The following is a 17,906-nucleotide window of genomic DNA, read 5'->3' on the forward strand; positions in this document are numbered from 1 at the left end:
ATCTGGCTCCTTATTTTCCAATCTTGGAAGGATGGAAGGCTGAGTCAACCTTGAGCCACTCAGGATGAAACTGCTGGCAGTTGGCAGAATTAGCCTGGAATACTGCATTCTAACCACTGTGCACCATGGATGGATGGATAGATGGATGGATGGATGGATGATGGAAGAAAGGGAAGGAGGGAGGGAGGGATGGAGGAAGGAAGGAAGGAAGGAAGGAAGGAAGGAAGGAAGGAAGGAAGGAAGGAAGGAAGGAAGGAAGGAAGGAAGGAAGGAAGGAAGGAAGGAAGGAAGGAAGGAAGGAAGGAAGGAAGGAAGGAAGGAAGGAAGGAAGAGCAATAGCCCTTAGATACCTTATATACCACTTCACAGTCCTTTACAGCCCTCTCTAAGCTGTTTAGAGAGTCAGCCTCTTGCCCCTGACAATCTGGCTCCACATTTTACCAACCTCAGAAGGATGAAAAGCTGAGTCAGTCTTGAGCCTGCTGAGATTTAAACTGCCAAATTGCAGGCAGCTGGCAGTCAGCAGAAGTAGCCTGCAGTACTGCACTCTAACCACTGCACCACCATGGCTCAATCACATTTCCTTAACTGGACTGAAAAGTTCATTTTGGAAAAGTCAATCAAATCAAATCAAATCAACCTTTATTGTCAGAGTATAACATCTGTACAATGAGATTGGCTGAGTCTCCTTTCGTGCATCCCCCAACACAACTCACAGTGACGACAAAAAAGAAAAATCCCTAATCCAGTGAATCCTACTAACAAACACATTATTTTATTGCATCATGTGAACTTATTGCACAACGTGGCAGCCCCACAAGTCTATCATACCATGTTGACATGAAGTTATTTTCCTTTTGGGAGTCTGACAGCCCACAGGTAGAAACTGTTCATCAGCCTGTTGGTGCAGCTGGCTATGTTTCTGTATCTCCTACCTGATGGTAGGAGAGTGAAAAAGTGCTGACCAGGGTATAAGTCATCCCTGAGGATTTTCCTCACTCTTCTAAGGCAACGAGCTATAGTGAGGTCATCTAGTGCAGTGGTTCCCAAAGTGGGCGGTACTGCCCTTTGGAGGGCGGTGGGATGCCTTAGGGGGGCGCTAAGAGGCAAGTGGGCTGGCAGGGGGGCACTAAGAGGCGGCAATTCAGGGGTGGGATTTTGCAGGTAGCTTGGCCGAAGTCCTGCCCCTGGGAGTCAAAGCGCTGAAGCGTGAGCAGTGCGGGAAACTTTGGCCAGGGTCTCAAGATGAGAGCGACTCTGGCTGCTTCTTTCCACTAACAGGCAGCCAAGATATCTGCAAACTGTCAAGCTAAGTGCTCCTCAAAAGAGACGATTTTGCAGATAGCTAGCCAAACTCCTGTGCAAAGGGGAGCACAACATTGTTGCACAGTACTAACATGGGGGGTGGGGGGAAGTGGCTCATCCCCGAAGCACCAGCATTGCTCCAGCGGCACAGCCCCAAGGACTCTTGCCGTACCCATCACTAAAGTGCAGCAGCCAGAGAAGCGCTCCATTCAGAAGCACTGAACTTCCAATCGGTGCTGGAGGCAGCGCTGAAAGGGAAGAGGCAGCGCCCAAAGGGGTTTCCACAAATGGGGAAGAAAACCCTCCCTCTGCCGCCGCTGCCACTGCTTTCACCCCTCTCATAAACCCTGCCAGCTCCCGGGTGTTCTGTTTGCAGTCCTGCCCAAGGGCCTGCCCCCTGCCCCCCCATTACGTGTCTATTAGGAGCACCCAAGCCTGGCTTCTGGAGTCCTTCGGGGCACCGGGTGTAAAACCGTATCCAGCTGGCCATTCCTTTGTTTGAAGGGGAGATTTCTGGATCCTTGTGTTGCCATGTTTTTTTGTTTTGGTTTTGGTTTTTTTGAGGAATCAAGAGTTTCACGTATTTGTGGCATGGGTCCCTATCACAAAATCAGAGCCTTTTGGCAAGGCTTCTTGTATTTTATGTTACTGGTCCATTGCAGAGTGGTTGTTGAGAGAAAGAGATATTGTAATATAATGGCAAAATAGTTTCATTTTATTATACTGGTTGGAGAGTGGCTTCTGATAATCATGAAATGCAAAACAGTAAATGTTTCCCCCTCCTAATCAAGGTGACAGTATTTAATACCTGAGACAATAAGCAGTAGAAATTCAACAATACAGAATGAACCATTTTATGTGACACCTCACTGTTGATACTTAGAGACAGTTTTGCCTGTTAGCAGAGAGAAGTAGCTGGAGTCACTCTCATCTCTTGAGAGCCCGGCCAAAGTTTCCTGTGCCACCATCAGTCAAAATTCAAATTAGTGGTCCACAGGATTTAAGATTATGAGTTTGGTGGTCCCTGAGGTCCAAAAGGTTGGTGACCCCTGGATTAGGCCACACCTGTCTGGGCAGAAAATAGGTAGATAGGTTAAGGAAGGGATAGAAAGAGAGGGAAAGAGAGAGGGAACGAGAGAAAAAGAGGGAATGAGAGAGAAAAAGAAAGAAAGAGAGAGGGAGGGAGGGAGGAGAAAGTGAATGGGATAGGGAGGGAGAGAGGGAGAAAGGGAAAGAGAGAGGGGGGAATGAGAGAAAGAAAGAAGGAGGGAGGAGAAAGTGAATGGGATATGGAGGGAGGGAGAGAGAGAGAGAAAGAGAGAGGAAAAGAGAGAGAAAGAGAAGGAAGAGACAAGAAAGAAAAGAAAGAGAAAAGGGAAAGAAAAGGGGAGAAAGGAAGAAAAAGGATAGACAAAGAAAGGGGAGAATGGAAGGAAGGGACAGAAAGAAAGAGAAAGAAAAGAAGAAGAAAGAAAGAGAGGGAGGGAGGAGAAAGTGAATGAGATATCTAGTCCAACCACCTGCTCCAGCAGGGTTAGAAGGGTGTGTGAGTGTGTGTGTGTGTGTGTTTGTGTGTGTGCATGGCTGTCAAAACTCCCAAAACAGGTAAAGTAGCTCTGGAGAGGTCAGTCATAAATTAGAACACTTACTAAGCAACCAGCCATTAAACGAGGACCACTTATATTTGGTTTGCCAGTCACATGGCCACCTGGCCACGCCCACCCAGTCACATGACCACCAAACCATGCCCAGCCAGCAAGCCATGCCTAGCCAGTCGCATGCCCACAAATTAAGCCATGTCCACAGAACCAGTTGTTAAGAAATTTGAATCCCACCCCTGGCTGGGGGACACTGAGGATGAGTTTGTAGCACCAAGGGGGCGGTGGACTGAAAAAGTTTGGGAACAGCCTACGATGTTTTGTGCTGTGCTCACCTCCCTCTGTAGTGTCTTTTTATCCACAGCTGTCAAGGCAGCCTACCACACTGTCATGCAGAGGACGCTTTCTATAGTTGACCGGTAAAATGAGATCATCAGTCATTGTTCCACTTTGTTCTTTTGCAATACTGACTCGAACAGCTCATGATGTAAATTATGATTTATGCATCAACTCACTTAAGTTTGCTGTGGAGAGAGGGAGTGCAGGCTTTGTCATACACCATTGACAATAATAACAAAATCATACTGACTGACAGTAACCGTATTTTCTGACAGCAGTAAAACAAACCAACTGATTTGCATTGATCTGTTTTATGATCAATTCTTAGAATTGTGGTAATGAAATAATAGAATAAACATCTCCCTTCCACTCCTGTCTGTTTTTTATCCTCTAACACTTGTAACGAAGACCTGTTCCCAAGAACTACCAACACATTCTGGCTTTGGCATTTGCCATCTGGGAGGTCAATAGAGACCCACAGCTTCTCCCCAACATCACCCTGGGCTTCCGCATCTATGAAGACAACCACTATGCAAGCATGACTCCAGATGTCAGCCTGTCTCTGCTCTCCAGCCGGGGAAAATTGTTTCCTAACTATAAGTGTGACACACAGGACAACCTTCTGTCTGTCCTTGGGGGTCTCAACTCCAGAAACTCATATCAGATGGCAACCATATTTGGCAATTTCAAGGTTTCTCAGGTACTTGGACATACAACATGAGGAAAGGGTGAATGCTGTAAGCTCTGCCTTGTATGGTTACTGCCAACAACTCCCAGAGTCAATTCTGTGACCAGAAGAAAACATCTCATAAAGGTGCAAAGTTGTGGGGGTTTGGGTCTAGAATAGGATCCCTGCTTGTCTAGATAATCTGAGGATAGTAATAAAAAATACAGGTACCATTTTCCTTGATTAGCTTCTTTTTTTCTCTATCTCCATTCTCCTTTCAGCTAGGTTATCGCTTCTCTGACCCTGCTTTGAGGGATAAGAGCCAGTTCCCCATCTTCTACCAGATCGATCCCCAGTATCACCTACAGAATGAAGCCATTGTCCAGCTCCTTCTCTATTTCCAGTGGAACTGGATTGGGATTGTTGTTGAGAATTCAGAGAGCAGTGAGCATTTCATCTGGATTTTTGAAGCCACTCTTGCCCAGCATGACATTTGTGTACAATTTGTAAAACAGATCTTTCCCCGATTCTCAATATTCAATGAATTGTTCAGGGAACAAATAGATCTGGTTTTGACAATTTCGAGAAATAATGCTCAAGTTATAATTGTCTCGGGGGATTCAAATACTCTGCAAAGTCTTATTTTATCTCTCTACTTTTATGAAGAAGAGAACTACATTGCATTTCGGATGGTTTGGATCCTGAGCACCCAATGGGAATTTTCAGCAATTGGCTATCACTATGAGTGGGGAAAACTAAAATCCCTCCATGGTGCTCTGTCTTTCACGGTTCACACAAACCTGGTGCCAGGATTCAAGGATTATCTATCGGCTATGAATCCACACGAACCCCATGGAGATGTCTTTCTCCCCGAATGGTGGGAAATTGTATTTGATTGTGAGGTTTTGAAGGCAGGTCAGGCCTCACCTGATGGCCGAAGGGTTTGCACAGGGGAGGAGAACCTGGCCACTCTCCCAGTTTCCATCTTTGATGGAAAGATGACCGGTTTCAGCTACAGCATCTATAACGCTGCCTATTCTGTGGCACACGCATTACACACTGCGCATACATTGGAGTCACAACTGGCATTGAAGAGGGGCAGAAAGAAGTCACACCTTCACCTCTCTGTGAAGCCCTGGCAGGTAACATTTCAGATCTTCCTTTCTGATCTGCAAGTACATGCTTAAGCCTCAAAGACAAGACTGGACTTTTTAAGAAAGCATCTGAACTGAAATAGTCAATGTAAATATATATATAAATAAATAAACAAACAAACAAACAAATAGGGTATACTTTGGTTGTAAGATTGTTGATCAAGACAAGGGTTAGGGATTAGGGTTAGGGGCAATAAAAACAATGAAGGACATCAATGCCTCTTGCCAGAAATGGTGGAAAATGCAATATCAGTGCATCCAGGGGTGGAATTCAAAAAGCCCAGCAACTGGTTCTCTTTCTGGTTGCTGGGTGGGCATGGTCATGGTGGGCGTGAGCCTACCGGAACTTCCGGAAGGGCCATTTTTTGCCTTCCCCAGATTCCGGAGGCTTTCTTTGGGCTCCAGAGGGCCTCCGGAAACTGGAAACAGGCCCATTTCCAGATTTCCAGAACTTCCATTTTGGCCCATTTTTGGCCTTCCCAGAACCTCCACGCAGACCCTGCACTTACCTGCATCCAAAACAGGCTGCGTGGAGACTCCTGCAAGGGACAGGGCAGGGTGGGCGAGGCCAGCCAGACGGTTCAACTACCTGTTTGATGAACCAGATGTAAATTTAACAACTGGTTCGCCTGAACCAGTCGGAATCAGTAGAATCCCACCCTTGAGTGCATCTCATTCATTACTTCATTAATGAAGTAATTCATTAACAGCTTAACTAAAAATATTTTGCGGAGAAGTCATTTGGAACCAGAGTTTTACTCATTTATATTTACAAGCATAAATACTTTTTAGTTTCAATCCTTGAAGCTGAATATCTCATAGATCCAAAAATTGAATTTTGCCTCAGTCTACAGCTTAGTTGTAACTTTGATACAACCAGATATCATATTTTACAAAATTAATTAAATCTCCTTTCAGCATGGTATTTTCCTCTTCCTTCAAACTTCCATTTATAGGAGAGGTTAATTTATGTTTTTTTTAAGTTTGCCATTTAGTCATGAAAGGTGATGCTCTCCATCAGCTAACAGCACACTTGCAATTGTGGCTCTGCAGCAGTGCATAATAAACTCACAATGGTGCTGGGGAAAATAGGAGGGAATAATAAGGAACATCTTACCTAGGGGCTTTCCTGAACCCCTGAGAACCCCCTGGCAACCCACCCCTGAAGAGACTTGTTAGGGATATACACCCTAGCAGAATGTGCAACGGTAGTCAGTCAGGCAGACAGATATGTGAAATAAACGTTGTTGTAGCTTACACTCAGTAAAACAGATACACTGTGCCAGTTAAATAGTTTTTATTCCAGTAAGAGTTATAGCATAGTCAAACAGTCCATATATCATTCTCTAATTCAGTCCGTCCGGGGATTATTCTTTAGCAAAGTCCAGTGTCGAAAAAGAGATCAGTAAACTTAGAAATAATCAGTCCAGTAATATATCTCTTTTGCAGTTAGAGATATGAAGAAAATCAAACCTCTTTTCTTCTCTCAGCAATAGCAGGGAAAACACGCAGTTATCACCATCAATCCATCATTGTCAGCAATCCAGTAAAAGCCAGCAAACAGTGAGCTCTCTTGCTCCCTCTTATGGTGATTTTACAACCGCACCCAAAATACATGTTTTACAGTTAAAGTGATACACACACTTAAACTCACTAACATAGTTTATATATATTATTTTACCCAAACTAAGTTAGGTAACCAATGTTATTCCTAACATTCTCCCCTTTTGGGTAATATAATAATATATATATATATATATATTTACAATTTTAAACCATAGTTGTCACAACTTTGTTTGTGTTTTACTGCACCTTGGGCTTTTGTAAACTGATCGGCAATATTTTCTTCAGTCATGCAATATTCCAGTCTTATTAGACCATTTTTTACAGATTGTCTTACATTCAAATATCTAAGATCAGTATGCTTAGATCTCGTTTTTATAGCAATATTTGTAGCCAACCGTATGGCTGCTTGATTGTCCTCATACACTACAATGGCATCATTAACAGTTATTCCCATATCTAATAACAACTGTTTATACAGAATTAAATCAGTACATAATAAAGATAGACATGAAAATTCTGCTTCCATTGTGGACATACTTATGTGTTGCTGTCTAATTGACCTCCAACCAATCAGGGTTTTACCTAATAGTATAACCATACCTGAAGTTGATTTCCTAGTTTTTATATCTGTTGCAAAACTTGCATCAGCATATGCACTTAAAATCAAATCATCTTTTGGCTCCAAATACAATGCATAGTGCATTGTCCTTTTAAGATACCTTAATATACGCTTTAGCGCTTGCCAGTGACGTTCAGTGGGTTCAGCGTTGAATCTTGCCAATTGATTAACGCCATAAGCAATATCTGGCCTTGACCAATTACTAATATATGATAAACTACCTATTAATGACTGATAAATAGTCTTATCGAATTTTGAACTTTGAGCATCAGTACGGCAAAATTCCTGACTCACTGGAGTTTTTGCTGGCTTACAAAGTTCCATTTTATACATTTTTAGCAATTGGTAAATTTTATCTTCTTGTGATATCTTAAAGCCACTATTGGTTTTGTTTATTGTCAATCCTAGATATTGTGTTATCTCTCCTAATTGCTTTAATTTTATCCTCTTACCTAATAATGATATTATTTCAGTAACTTCATTATTAGTCTTTGTAATTAAGGCAATATCATCTGTAAACAACAATAATAATGACACTATTCCATTAGTCTCTCTCTTAAATAAACATGGATCAGCTAAACCTGCTTTAAACCTTATATTGTTTAACTCTTTAACAATATATTGGTTCCATTCGTAACCAGATTGCTTTAATCCATAGAGACTCTTTTTAAGTTTCCAACAGTCATTATTTGATGTATTATCCTTAATACCTACTGGTTTTCTTAAATATATAGTGTGCTGCAATGGTGCATGCAGATAGGCAGTTTCTACATCTAAATGCCCACACTAAAGCTGCTCTCAAGGTTGTTGCCTTTAAATTTGGTGCAAATACTTCATCATAATCATATGCAGTTTGATTAAATCCTTGAGCTACTAACCTAGCCTTATGGGTAACAGTCCCATTTTTACCTGTTTTTAACTTAAATATCCATTTGCAGCCAATGGACTTTTCACCTGGAGGTAATTTGGCATTTTCATAAACTTTCATTTCTTTTAATGAATTTAGTTCCTTTTCCATTGCCTTATGCCAATTTTCCTGTTCCTTTGCTGGATACATTCTAAGTTCTTCAACAGTAGTTGGAACTTTACTAACTTGGCAAACTACAATTGCTTGGTACCTGTCAGGTGGTCTGGTTTCACGTGTAGAACGTCTAGGTATTACAGGGCTTACAGGTGGACTTTCATGTACTACCTGTTCCTGGTTATCTATTTCTTCCTGTTCTGGTCCTATATGCTCTTCCTGTACTTCCTCTTTAATTGTACTCTTCTTATTACTGATTTGTTCTGGTCTTTTGTAGGTTTCTATAATTACTTCCTTACTTGAATCTTGATCCAGTTTTTCCCATCCTACATGTTCAAGGAATTGTGCACTAGCACTACAGTAAACTCTAGATGTACCTTTTCCCCAGAATCTGTATGATTTGTGATTAGATTCATAACCTACAAAGAATAACTTTTTAGCCCTATGCTGCCCCTTTTGTCTCAGTTGTGTAGGGATATGCACCCATGCTGGTGCTCCAAATGTGTGCATGTAGCTTAGGTCAGGTTTTCTGCCATGCCACCGTGTGAATGGTAATTCACCAGTTGTTGAGTTAACAACATTATTCAATATATGATTTCCACACATTATTGCTTCTCCCCACAAAGTTTCAGGTAATCCTGAATCTGACAGCATAGTACGAGCCATTGCTTGTATTGTTTGGCCTTGTCTTTCTATAAAGGCATTATGTTGTGGCCTATATGGTGCAGACTTTTTATGTTCAACACCTGCCATCTTCAGTCTATTTTGGAATTTATTGTTTATAAATTCCGTACCATTATCAGTGACAAGAGTTACTAATTTCCTTTTAGTTTTTCTCTCGGCAAATTTTAGCCAATTAAAGAAATTCTGATATGTTTCCGTTTTACTCTTCATTAAATAACAGAAACCATATCTGGAATAATGGTCCATTATACTTAGTATATAACGAGCACCTCCCACACTTGGTTTTTTAGGACCTATAATATCAGCAAATACGACCTCTAGAGGCTCTTTTGTTTTAAATCCATTAATTCTATTTGCTGGTATTACCTTGCTTTTTTCTTGACTACAAGCATTGCAGTGCAAATACTTACTGCAAGGTTTTAGTTTTATACCTTTAGATAGTTCTACTGTTTGTTTAAGCATTTTAAAATTTATATGCCCTAAACGTCTGTGTAATAAATGTATGCATTCATCATGAGGTTTAACGTTATTATACACTGTGTTAGCCGCCTCTAATTGATTATCATTTAACCCATACAATTCACCTTTTAAAGTTGCAGTCACTTTTTTACCTTCCTTTTCTTTTATGCAGTTTTCTCCCCTAAAGGTAACTACATAACCTAGTTTAACCAAAACTCTAACCAAAAGCAAATTAAACTTAAGTTGTGGTACATATAACATTTTTACATTTTCTCTTATGCAAGAACAATATGCTATACCTTCACCTTTAGCTTTCAGTTTCCAGCCATTAGCTAACGATATCTGCTGTGAACTCGTGGACATCTTAACAAATATTTTCTTATCTTTCGTTATGCAGTGCGGTGCTCCACTATCTACAACCTATAAATTATTATTCATAGTTTCGTTGCTATACATGGCTAACTCTATGCATTTTTTATTCTTTTGATGCCTTTTAGCATTCTGGCTGGCATTTTGGCTTTTTCCTTTCTTGGAGAATCTAGCCAAATGTCCTTTTCCTCCACAATTAAAACATTTTCTAATTGTATAGGCTGACGAAGATATTTTCTCTTCTTTACATTGTGGTTGTTCCCTTCTGAGTTGATCCCTTTCAAGCCTTCTCCTGGCTTCTTCAATTAATCTGCCAGTAATGTCAGTTAGTGTAAGGTTATCTTTTGGCAGTACTTCAAGTGAAGTTACATAGTCATCATAACTCTCATCTAACGAAGACAAAATTATATAAACCTGATGCAGTTCTGTAAAGATAAGTTATTTTTCATGCAGTTCCTGAAAAATTCTCTTCATAGTGTTTATATGAGTCAGCATGTCTCCATTCTTTTGAAGATGTGTTCTGAACAGCTTCCGTGTAAGATTTATATGTGCTCCTACACTGTCTCGAACATAAATCTTCTTTAAATTCTCCCAACATTTCGCAGCTGTTTCTTCTCCACGAATATGGATAAGCTGCTGGTCACAGAGTGTCAGTCCTATTATACAGAGAGCTTGTTCATTCTTCAGTTTATATTCTTGTATTTTCTGGGCATCATCCTCATCCTCCGGATCCCATGCATCTACCTCTGGTGGGTTTTGAATTATACTCCACAAACCTTCTCTGCGTAGAAGTAGGCTGCATTTCATAGACCATGAAACATAGTTTGTTCCATCCAGTTTGGATATTAGAGACAAACTTGGTAAATTGACTTGTGCCATCTTTCTGGATATTAAACTATAATTAATAAAACACAGCTGTCTGTTTACAGTATTGTGTAACTACACAAACTCTCACTTTATATAAGCCTGTTATATCCTGATTAGTCTGACTGTGCACCTGGGCCCATAACCAGTGTTAGGGATATACACCCTAGCAGAATGTGCAAGGGTAGTCAGTCAGGCAGACAGATATGTGAGATAAACGTTGTTGTAGCTTACACTCAGTAAAACAGATACACTGTGCCAGTTAAATAAGAGTTATAGCATAGTCAAACAGTCCATATATCATTCTCTAATTCAGTCCGTCCGGGGATTATTCTTTAGCAAAGTCCAGTGTCGAAAAAGAGGTCAGTAAACTTAGAAATAATCAGTCCAGTAATATATCTCTTTTGCAGTTAGAGATATGAAGAAAATCAAACCTCTTTTCTTCTCTCAGCAATAGCAGGGAAAACACGCAGTTATCACCATCAATCCATCATTGTCAGCAATCCAGTAAAAGCCAGCAAACAGTGAGCTCTCTTGCTCCCTCTTATGGTGATTTTACAACCGCACCCAAAATACATGTTTTACAGTTAAAGTGATACACACACTTAAACTCACTAACATAGTTTATATATATTATTTTACCCAAACTAAGTTAGGTAACCAATGTTATTCCTAACAAGACTGCATATAAAAACCTATTGGGGAAATGTTGGTTTCATCCATTTCAAAAATGACTAACTCCATCTGTCTTTTATCTCTGGGATAAGAGAAAAACATTTATTATGCGTATTGCAATTTAAAATATCTTTTATATAAAGTCTCTTCTCTTCCATGGACATTTTGGTTGTTGGTTTAATTGTTTTGCAATTCCAGATGCTCGCCTTCTTGAGAAACATCCTTTTCAACAATACTGCTTGGGAGGAAGTCTCCTTTTCAGAAACTGGAATGAAATATGCAGGATTTGACATCCTCAACTGGGTCGTCTTTGCAAATATGACGATCCTTCGACAGAAAGTTGGATGGGTCAATCCGGAAGCTCCTTCAGCTGAAGGTTTCAGCATCAACCCCAATGCCATCGTGTGGGCCAACCAGGTGGGGAGTAGATGTTGCTTCCAGGTTGTTGTGATGGAAATTCTACTCAGTGGAAGGAAGAAGAGGGGCTGCTATTATGCAGGCCCCGAAGCCAATCTGAACATTTCTAACCTCTCCACCTCAAAGCTAATCCCACTCTCCTTTCAGACAAAGCCTTTCTCTCGTTGTGTGAAACGCTGCCTTCCAGGACAAGCCAGGAAAGTTGCAGAGGGGAGGCCCAGTTGTTGCTACGGATGTGCTTCTTGCCCAGAAGGGACCATTTCTAATGAAACAGGCAAGTTGCTAGAGGAGACCTTCCAGCAGGAATGAAGAGGTGTACCAGGGCTGCCTGGGGAGGAGTGTGAGACAATACAAATGGCAAATCAGTTGAGCAAATTAACATGAAAGTCATTCAGAACTTTTAAGAGTGGTCCATTGAATGCATCCTTTCTTAAGTTGTGGGCAGCAGTTGTAACTTTTATGTACCATTTGTATGTTTTAACATTTTATTGAACACTGACCAGAGTCAGTTTAACAGATTAACAGAGTTGGAAAGGGTCCTTGTAGGTCATCTAGTCCAAACCCCCACCCAAGCAGGAAACCCTACACCATTTCTGACAGATACCTGTCTCTTCTTGAAAGTTTCCAGTGATGAAGCTCCCACAACTTCTGAAGGCAAGTTGTTCCATTGGTTGATTGCTCTCACTGTCAGAAAAAAATTCTCTTTATTTCTAGCTTAAATCTCTCCTTGATCAGTTTTCATCAGTTATTCCTTGTCTGGCCCTCAGGTGCTTTGGAAAACAGCTTGACCCCCTTCTCTCTGTGGCAGCCCTTCAAATATTGGAAGACTGCTATCATGTCTCCCCTAGCCCTTCTCTTCCCTAGACTAACCAGGCCCAGTTCCTGCAACCATTCTTCATATGTTTTAGCCTCCAGTCCCCTCATCCTGGTTGCTCTTCTCTGCACTCTTTCGAGAATCCCATCTTTTTTATAGTGTGGTGAGTAAATGGACGCTGCATTCTAGGTGTGGTCTTACTAAGGCTTTATAGAGTGGCATTAGTACTTTACTTGAGCTTGATTATATCCCTCTGTTAATGAAATTTAGGATTGCATTTGCTTTTTAGGCTGCTGCTGCACACTACTGGCTCATATTTAGCTGATTGTCCATTAAGACTCCAAGATCCCACTCACAGTTCCTGCTATTGAGCCTGGTTTCACCCAGTCTATATGTGTACTTTGGGTTTTTCTTGCCTAAATGTAGAACTTTACTTTTCTCTACACTGAATTTCATTTTGTTAGATACAGCCCAGTGTTCAAGTCTGTCAAGATCCACCTGGATCTTGAACCTATCTTCTAGGGTGTTAGCTATTACTGCCAGCTTAGTATAATCTGCAAATTTGGTAAGTTTCCATTCTATTCTCTCATCTAAGTCATTTAGGAAGATATTGAAGAGTCCTGGGCCTAAGAAAGAATCTTGTGGTAGTCTACTGCTTACTTCCCTCCATGTAGATGTAGCACCATTAAGGACTACTCATTGAATACAGTTTGTCAGCCAGTTACAAATCCATCTGATGGTAATGCTATCTATCACACTTTTTTCTTGTAGGTTGGGGTCTACTTTGTTGAATGCCTTGAGTCCCTCGCGATGGGAGTTGGGAATTTCAAAATGTAAACAAGAAAAAATCAATGAATGCATTATAGTCATTCAGTCATTCAGAACTTTTAAGAGTGGTACATTGAATTGATCCTTTAAATTGTTACTAGCAGTTTTAAATTTTATGTGCTGCTTATATGTTTTAATTGTTAACTCATAAAACATTTCTATGTCGGTTTTAGAATTGCCATGAACCAGAGGGGGGTGGAAAGAAATTTGAAAGAGCAATGCAACAGTTTGGAACTGAAAGTGCATTCCATTCATATCTTGAAAATATTATAACTAAGTGACTGGAATTTCTGCTGTGCAAATCTCTAATTGAAGAGCATGGTCGATGATTCTTGGCTATGAACGTGTTTCATTGGAGAATATGAATTATGATACACTCAAAGGTGTGGGGGGAAACCAGGGTCAAGGTGACAGTTTATTACATGTCTCAGAATTGGCTTCATACAGGTCATACCGACATGTTTGCTCCTAATAAATTCTTTGTAGTTTTTGAAGCTTGGCTAAAGGATCATAATTTAATTAGGGCAATGCTGGAATCCTGACAGCAATATTTTATTGAACACTGTGCAGAGTTCCTCAGTTTGGGAGTTGGGAATTTCAAAAATGTAATAATAAAATTAAACAAATCAATTAAGTCATTATATAATTACTCCCAATAAGTTTTTAGATGCTATAACATCTTAGATTGATTCCACTGGATCCTTCTGTGTTGTGTGCAGCAGATGTAAAGGGATGGGGCGTATGTGGCATTTCAATTCCTTCACTGAGAAAGCAATCCATCCATTTTTTCTAGTTCTCTGTCTAATATATACTGATGCCTGTTCTTTCAGATGCTGCCCAGTGCATCCCATGTCCAGAAGACCAACACCCAAACAAGAACCACGTCCTGTGCATTCCCAAGACCATGAACTTTCTCTCCTATGAGGATACACTTGGCTTCATTTTAGTTTGTCTAGCTCTTGTCTTCTCTTTGATCACAATCCTCGTGTTGGCAGCCTTCATCAAACACCACAACACACCCATCGTCAAGGCGAACAACCGAGATCTCACCTATATCCTCCTGGTCTCCCTCCTGCTTTGCTTCCTCTGCTCCTTCCTCTTCATTGGGCAGCCAAGGAACCTCACTTGTCTCCTCCGACAAACCACTTTTGGCATTGTCTTCTCCGTTGCTATTTCATCTCTGTTGGCAAAAACTCTGACTGTAGTGCTGGCCTTCATGGCTACTAAGCCAGGAAACAGGGCAAGAAAATTCTTGGGGAAACAACTGATCATAGTCCTGACTTGTCCCCTTGTGCAAACAGCTCTTTGTGCTTTCTGGTTGGCATTCTCCCCCCCATTTACTAATTTGGACTTTCATTCTGTAAAGGGAGAAATTGGGATGGAATGCAATGAAGGTTCAACCACCATGTTTTATGCTGTGCTTGGCTACATGGGTTTTCTGAGTCTCATCAGCTTCATAGTGGCTTTTCTGGCCAGGAAGCTGCCTGACAGCTTTAATGAAGCCACGTTCATTACTTTCAGCATGCTGGTCTTCTGCAGTGTTTGGGTCTCCTTTCTCCCCACCTACCTGAGCACGAAAGGAAAGTCCATGGTGGCTGTGGAGATCTTCTCCATCTTGGCCTCTGCAGCTGGTCTGCTAAGTTGTATCTTTTTCCCAAAATGCTATGTTATAATGCTGAAGCCAGATCTGAATAATAGAATTCAACTCACGAGGAAGGTTAAGTAGGAAAGTGAGACAACATATAGTTACTTCTGTACAGATGAATGTAGAAATTTCCATTCCAACTATGTCCAAACACAACAAGCACATTCTAGCTAAAATGATATTGAGGGTTTCTGTTTTTTGTTGACTCTGTCTGGCTCTATGTGACCTACTTATAAAGGTCTGCAAGAAGAATTCAATTTTATTCAAATATACAAATACTTTAACCAGAAAGAACTCAATTTAGCCTTATACCTCCCTCCCTTTTATTCTGAAAAACTCAGCTTCTAATTATTGTGTTTTGTAATGTCGCATTAAGTTTTCATCATTTGCAGTTCTTCTTACCTTGAGCAACTGAGCCAAAATTCTTACGACTCAACATCAGATGCTGTTAACAGTTCCCATCACAGGCTGTGAGGACTGATCATTGAATAAAGATAATATTTATATCATCTACCAATGCCAACCACATTTTTCCAGACATCAATTCCTTGGGATCCATGGACATCCAGACCCACTTTTTCCAGTCTTTATTTTTTAATTAAATCAGCCCAACTGCACATCAATTCCATCTTAGGTACTGTGACCCCATCCAGAACAAAGGATAGAAAATCAGTGGAGCTTGTTATAGGTTCTCTTTTAAACTGTATTTGATTAGATTATCCTAGACTCAAAAGTTCTGCAAAAGCACTGGACCATTGGCGAGATGTTTCATTTTGATAAAAAATATCTAAGATACAAAAGAGAAAGATTAAGTATGTGAGTTCTTTTTATGTATATTGTCTTATATTTCTATCACTTTTGATAATATATTACTATTATCTCTATGTTAATTATGTCTATCATTAGTATATAATTGTTACTCTACTACTACTACACTACTAATGCTACTACTACTACTGATATACAACACTGTTTTCACTCAGGTCTATCCTCTCTAAGTAGGAACTTTGGTGGAATTATACTATCGTGTTTCCCCCGAAAATAAGACATGGTTTTTCAGGATGCTCTTAATATAAGACCTACCCCCAAAATAAGTCTTAGTTAAGAACATCAGCCAGACAGATGCATTTAGTACCATATTTTCCTGAAAATAAGGCCTATCCAGAAAATAATGTGTCTTTTGGAGCAAAAAGTAATATAAGATCCAGTCTTATTTTGGGGGAAACATGGTAATTATGGCAAATGTGTACTAATTGTTCTTGGAAATTAGAGGCAAATGTGCTGATTGCTATTAGACAATACAGATGCAAGCTAAGCATTATTAATAAACAATGACAAAGTCATAGGTTGATCTCAAAAAGGTTGGGTTAAGGTGGGCTTAAGTATAAAAACTGTATTGTTGAAGGAGTGGCCTTTGCACAGGCCCAATGGGAATGATCCCCCTGTGTCTTTTCTCCTGTGCAGAATAAAGCTTTTTAAAATCTCCATCTCTGTATGTGTTTAATCGGGCATGACACACTAGACAGAACCAGCTTTCTGGGACCACACTGGAAAACCATTGAACAACTCTATCATGGTTGATGGTATTCTTCCCCACCAGCTGACAGCAGACTAATTTCCCAGCCTTTAGCCAGTTGCTAGGCAGCACTCCAGCAGAGTTTAAATTAGCCATACATCTCAAGTACTTCATCTCATGGAGAAATGGGTTTCTAATTTCATCCCTTACCATACAAGAATAAATCAATCAGTTTTTTCATACAAAATTATTGCTTACTTTTAGATGGCTACAACTGATCACCACACTAGAACCTTGCTCCTTATCCCTCCCTCCATCTGAACAACTAATCTGTGGAACAACTTGCCTCTAGAAGTTGTGAATTCTCCAACACTGGAAGTTTTTAAAAAGATGTTGGATAACCATTTGTCTGAAGTGGTGTAGGGTTTCCTGCCTAGGCAGGGGATTGACTAGAAGACCTCCAAGATACCTTCTAACTCTGTTCTATTTTATTCTGTTCAGTTCAGTTCTGTCCTGCTCTGTTCTGCATTCTGTTCTGTTCTGTTCTGTTCTGTTCCATTCCATTCCATTCTATTCTACAGACTCCATCTTAGGTGCAGATATTCACTTTCAGGTAGGCTGAATACTAGTTGCACCATGACCCTCAACTCCTACTTCTGTTTTGGTGAACAACACAGGAAACAAACCTGCTTTTCTCCTTCTGGTTGTATGAAGATAAGCTATTGCTAAATGAGTAGGATGTTATTCTTCTTTGCAATTATTGGAAGAACAGTAGAAAAATCAGGAAATAAAGATCAGGTAAGAGCCCAGGTGGGCGGGTGGGCAAAAACATCAGCAGACATAGAACCGGTTCTATGTCTGCTGCTCTTCAGAGCTACCGGTTCTACAGAGGTGGAAAGAACCGGTAGAAACCCACCCCTGGTGCAACTCCACTTCCTTTTTTATGGGGTCTGGTTTTTTTGAACAGTTTGTATCCTTCTACCAATATGTTCCAATCATGAGTTTCATCCCACCAAGTTTCTGTTATTCCAACTATATGATATCTACCTTCATGTCTTCGTAGTTCGAGTTCACCTTGTTTGTTCCCCAGACTTTGTGCATTTGTATATAGGCACTTGAGATCTTTATGTCTGACACTGTGTTTACTGTCTACATAACCTGTGTTGCGCCTGCCTGCCCCTACTTTCTTGCCGCCAGTTTGATTAGTGCACATGGTATGGCACTCACTATTAAATGCTTGGTTTTGGTTGGCATCAAGGTTGATAATCTTACCTGAACAAATGTCTATTTTGCATGCACTGGTAACCAGGATTCAGCCAAATAATCCAGGTGTCTTTTTTTTCAGATTCTTCCCTATCTGAGGAAC

The 17,906-nt window shown here is 40.5% G+C and overlaps 1 protein-coding gene across 1 annotated transcript; it reads left to right on the forward strand.

Annotated features, from left to right (window-relative positions):
• The first annotated feature begins 1,397 nt into the window (after positions 1 to 1,397).
• On the forward strand, positions 1,398 to 15,105 carry LOC113428770 (vomeronasal type-2 receptor 26-like). The gene is made up of 7 exons (XM_087949086.1): positions 1,398 to 1,473; positions 3,268 to 3,322; positions 3,651 to 3,942; positions 4,191 to 4,406; positions 11,519 to 11,737; positions 11,885 to 12,011; positions 14,210 to 15,105. The coding sequence occupies exons 1-7, from the start codon at positions 1,398 to 1,400 to the stop codon at positions 15,103 to 15,105; spliced, it is 1,881 nt and encodes a 626-aa protein (XP_087805212.1).
• The last annotated feature ends 2,801 nt before the right edge of the window (positions 15,106 to 17,906 follow it).

The sequence above is a fragment of the Notechis scutatus genome, unplaced genomic scaffold (assembly GCF_049901735.1).
Source record: "Notechis scutatus isolate UNSWTSFEM ecotype Mainland unplaced genomic scaffold, rNotScu1.2 NSCUSCF73, whole genome shotgun sequence".
Lineage (NCBI taxonomy): Eukaryota > Metazoa > Chordata > Lepidosauria > Squamata > Elapidae > Notechis > Notechis scutatus.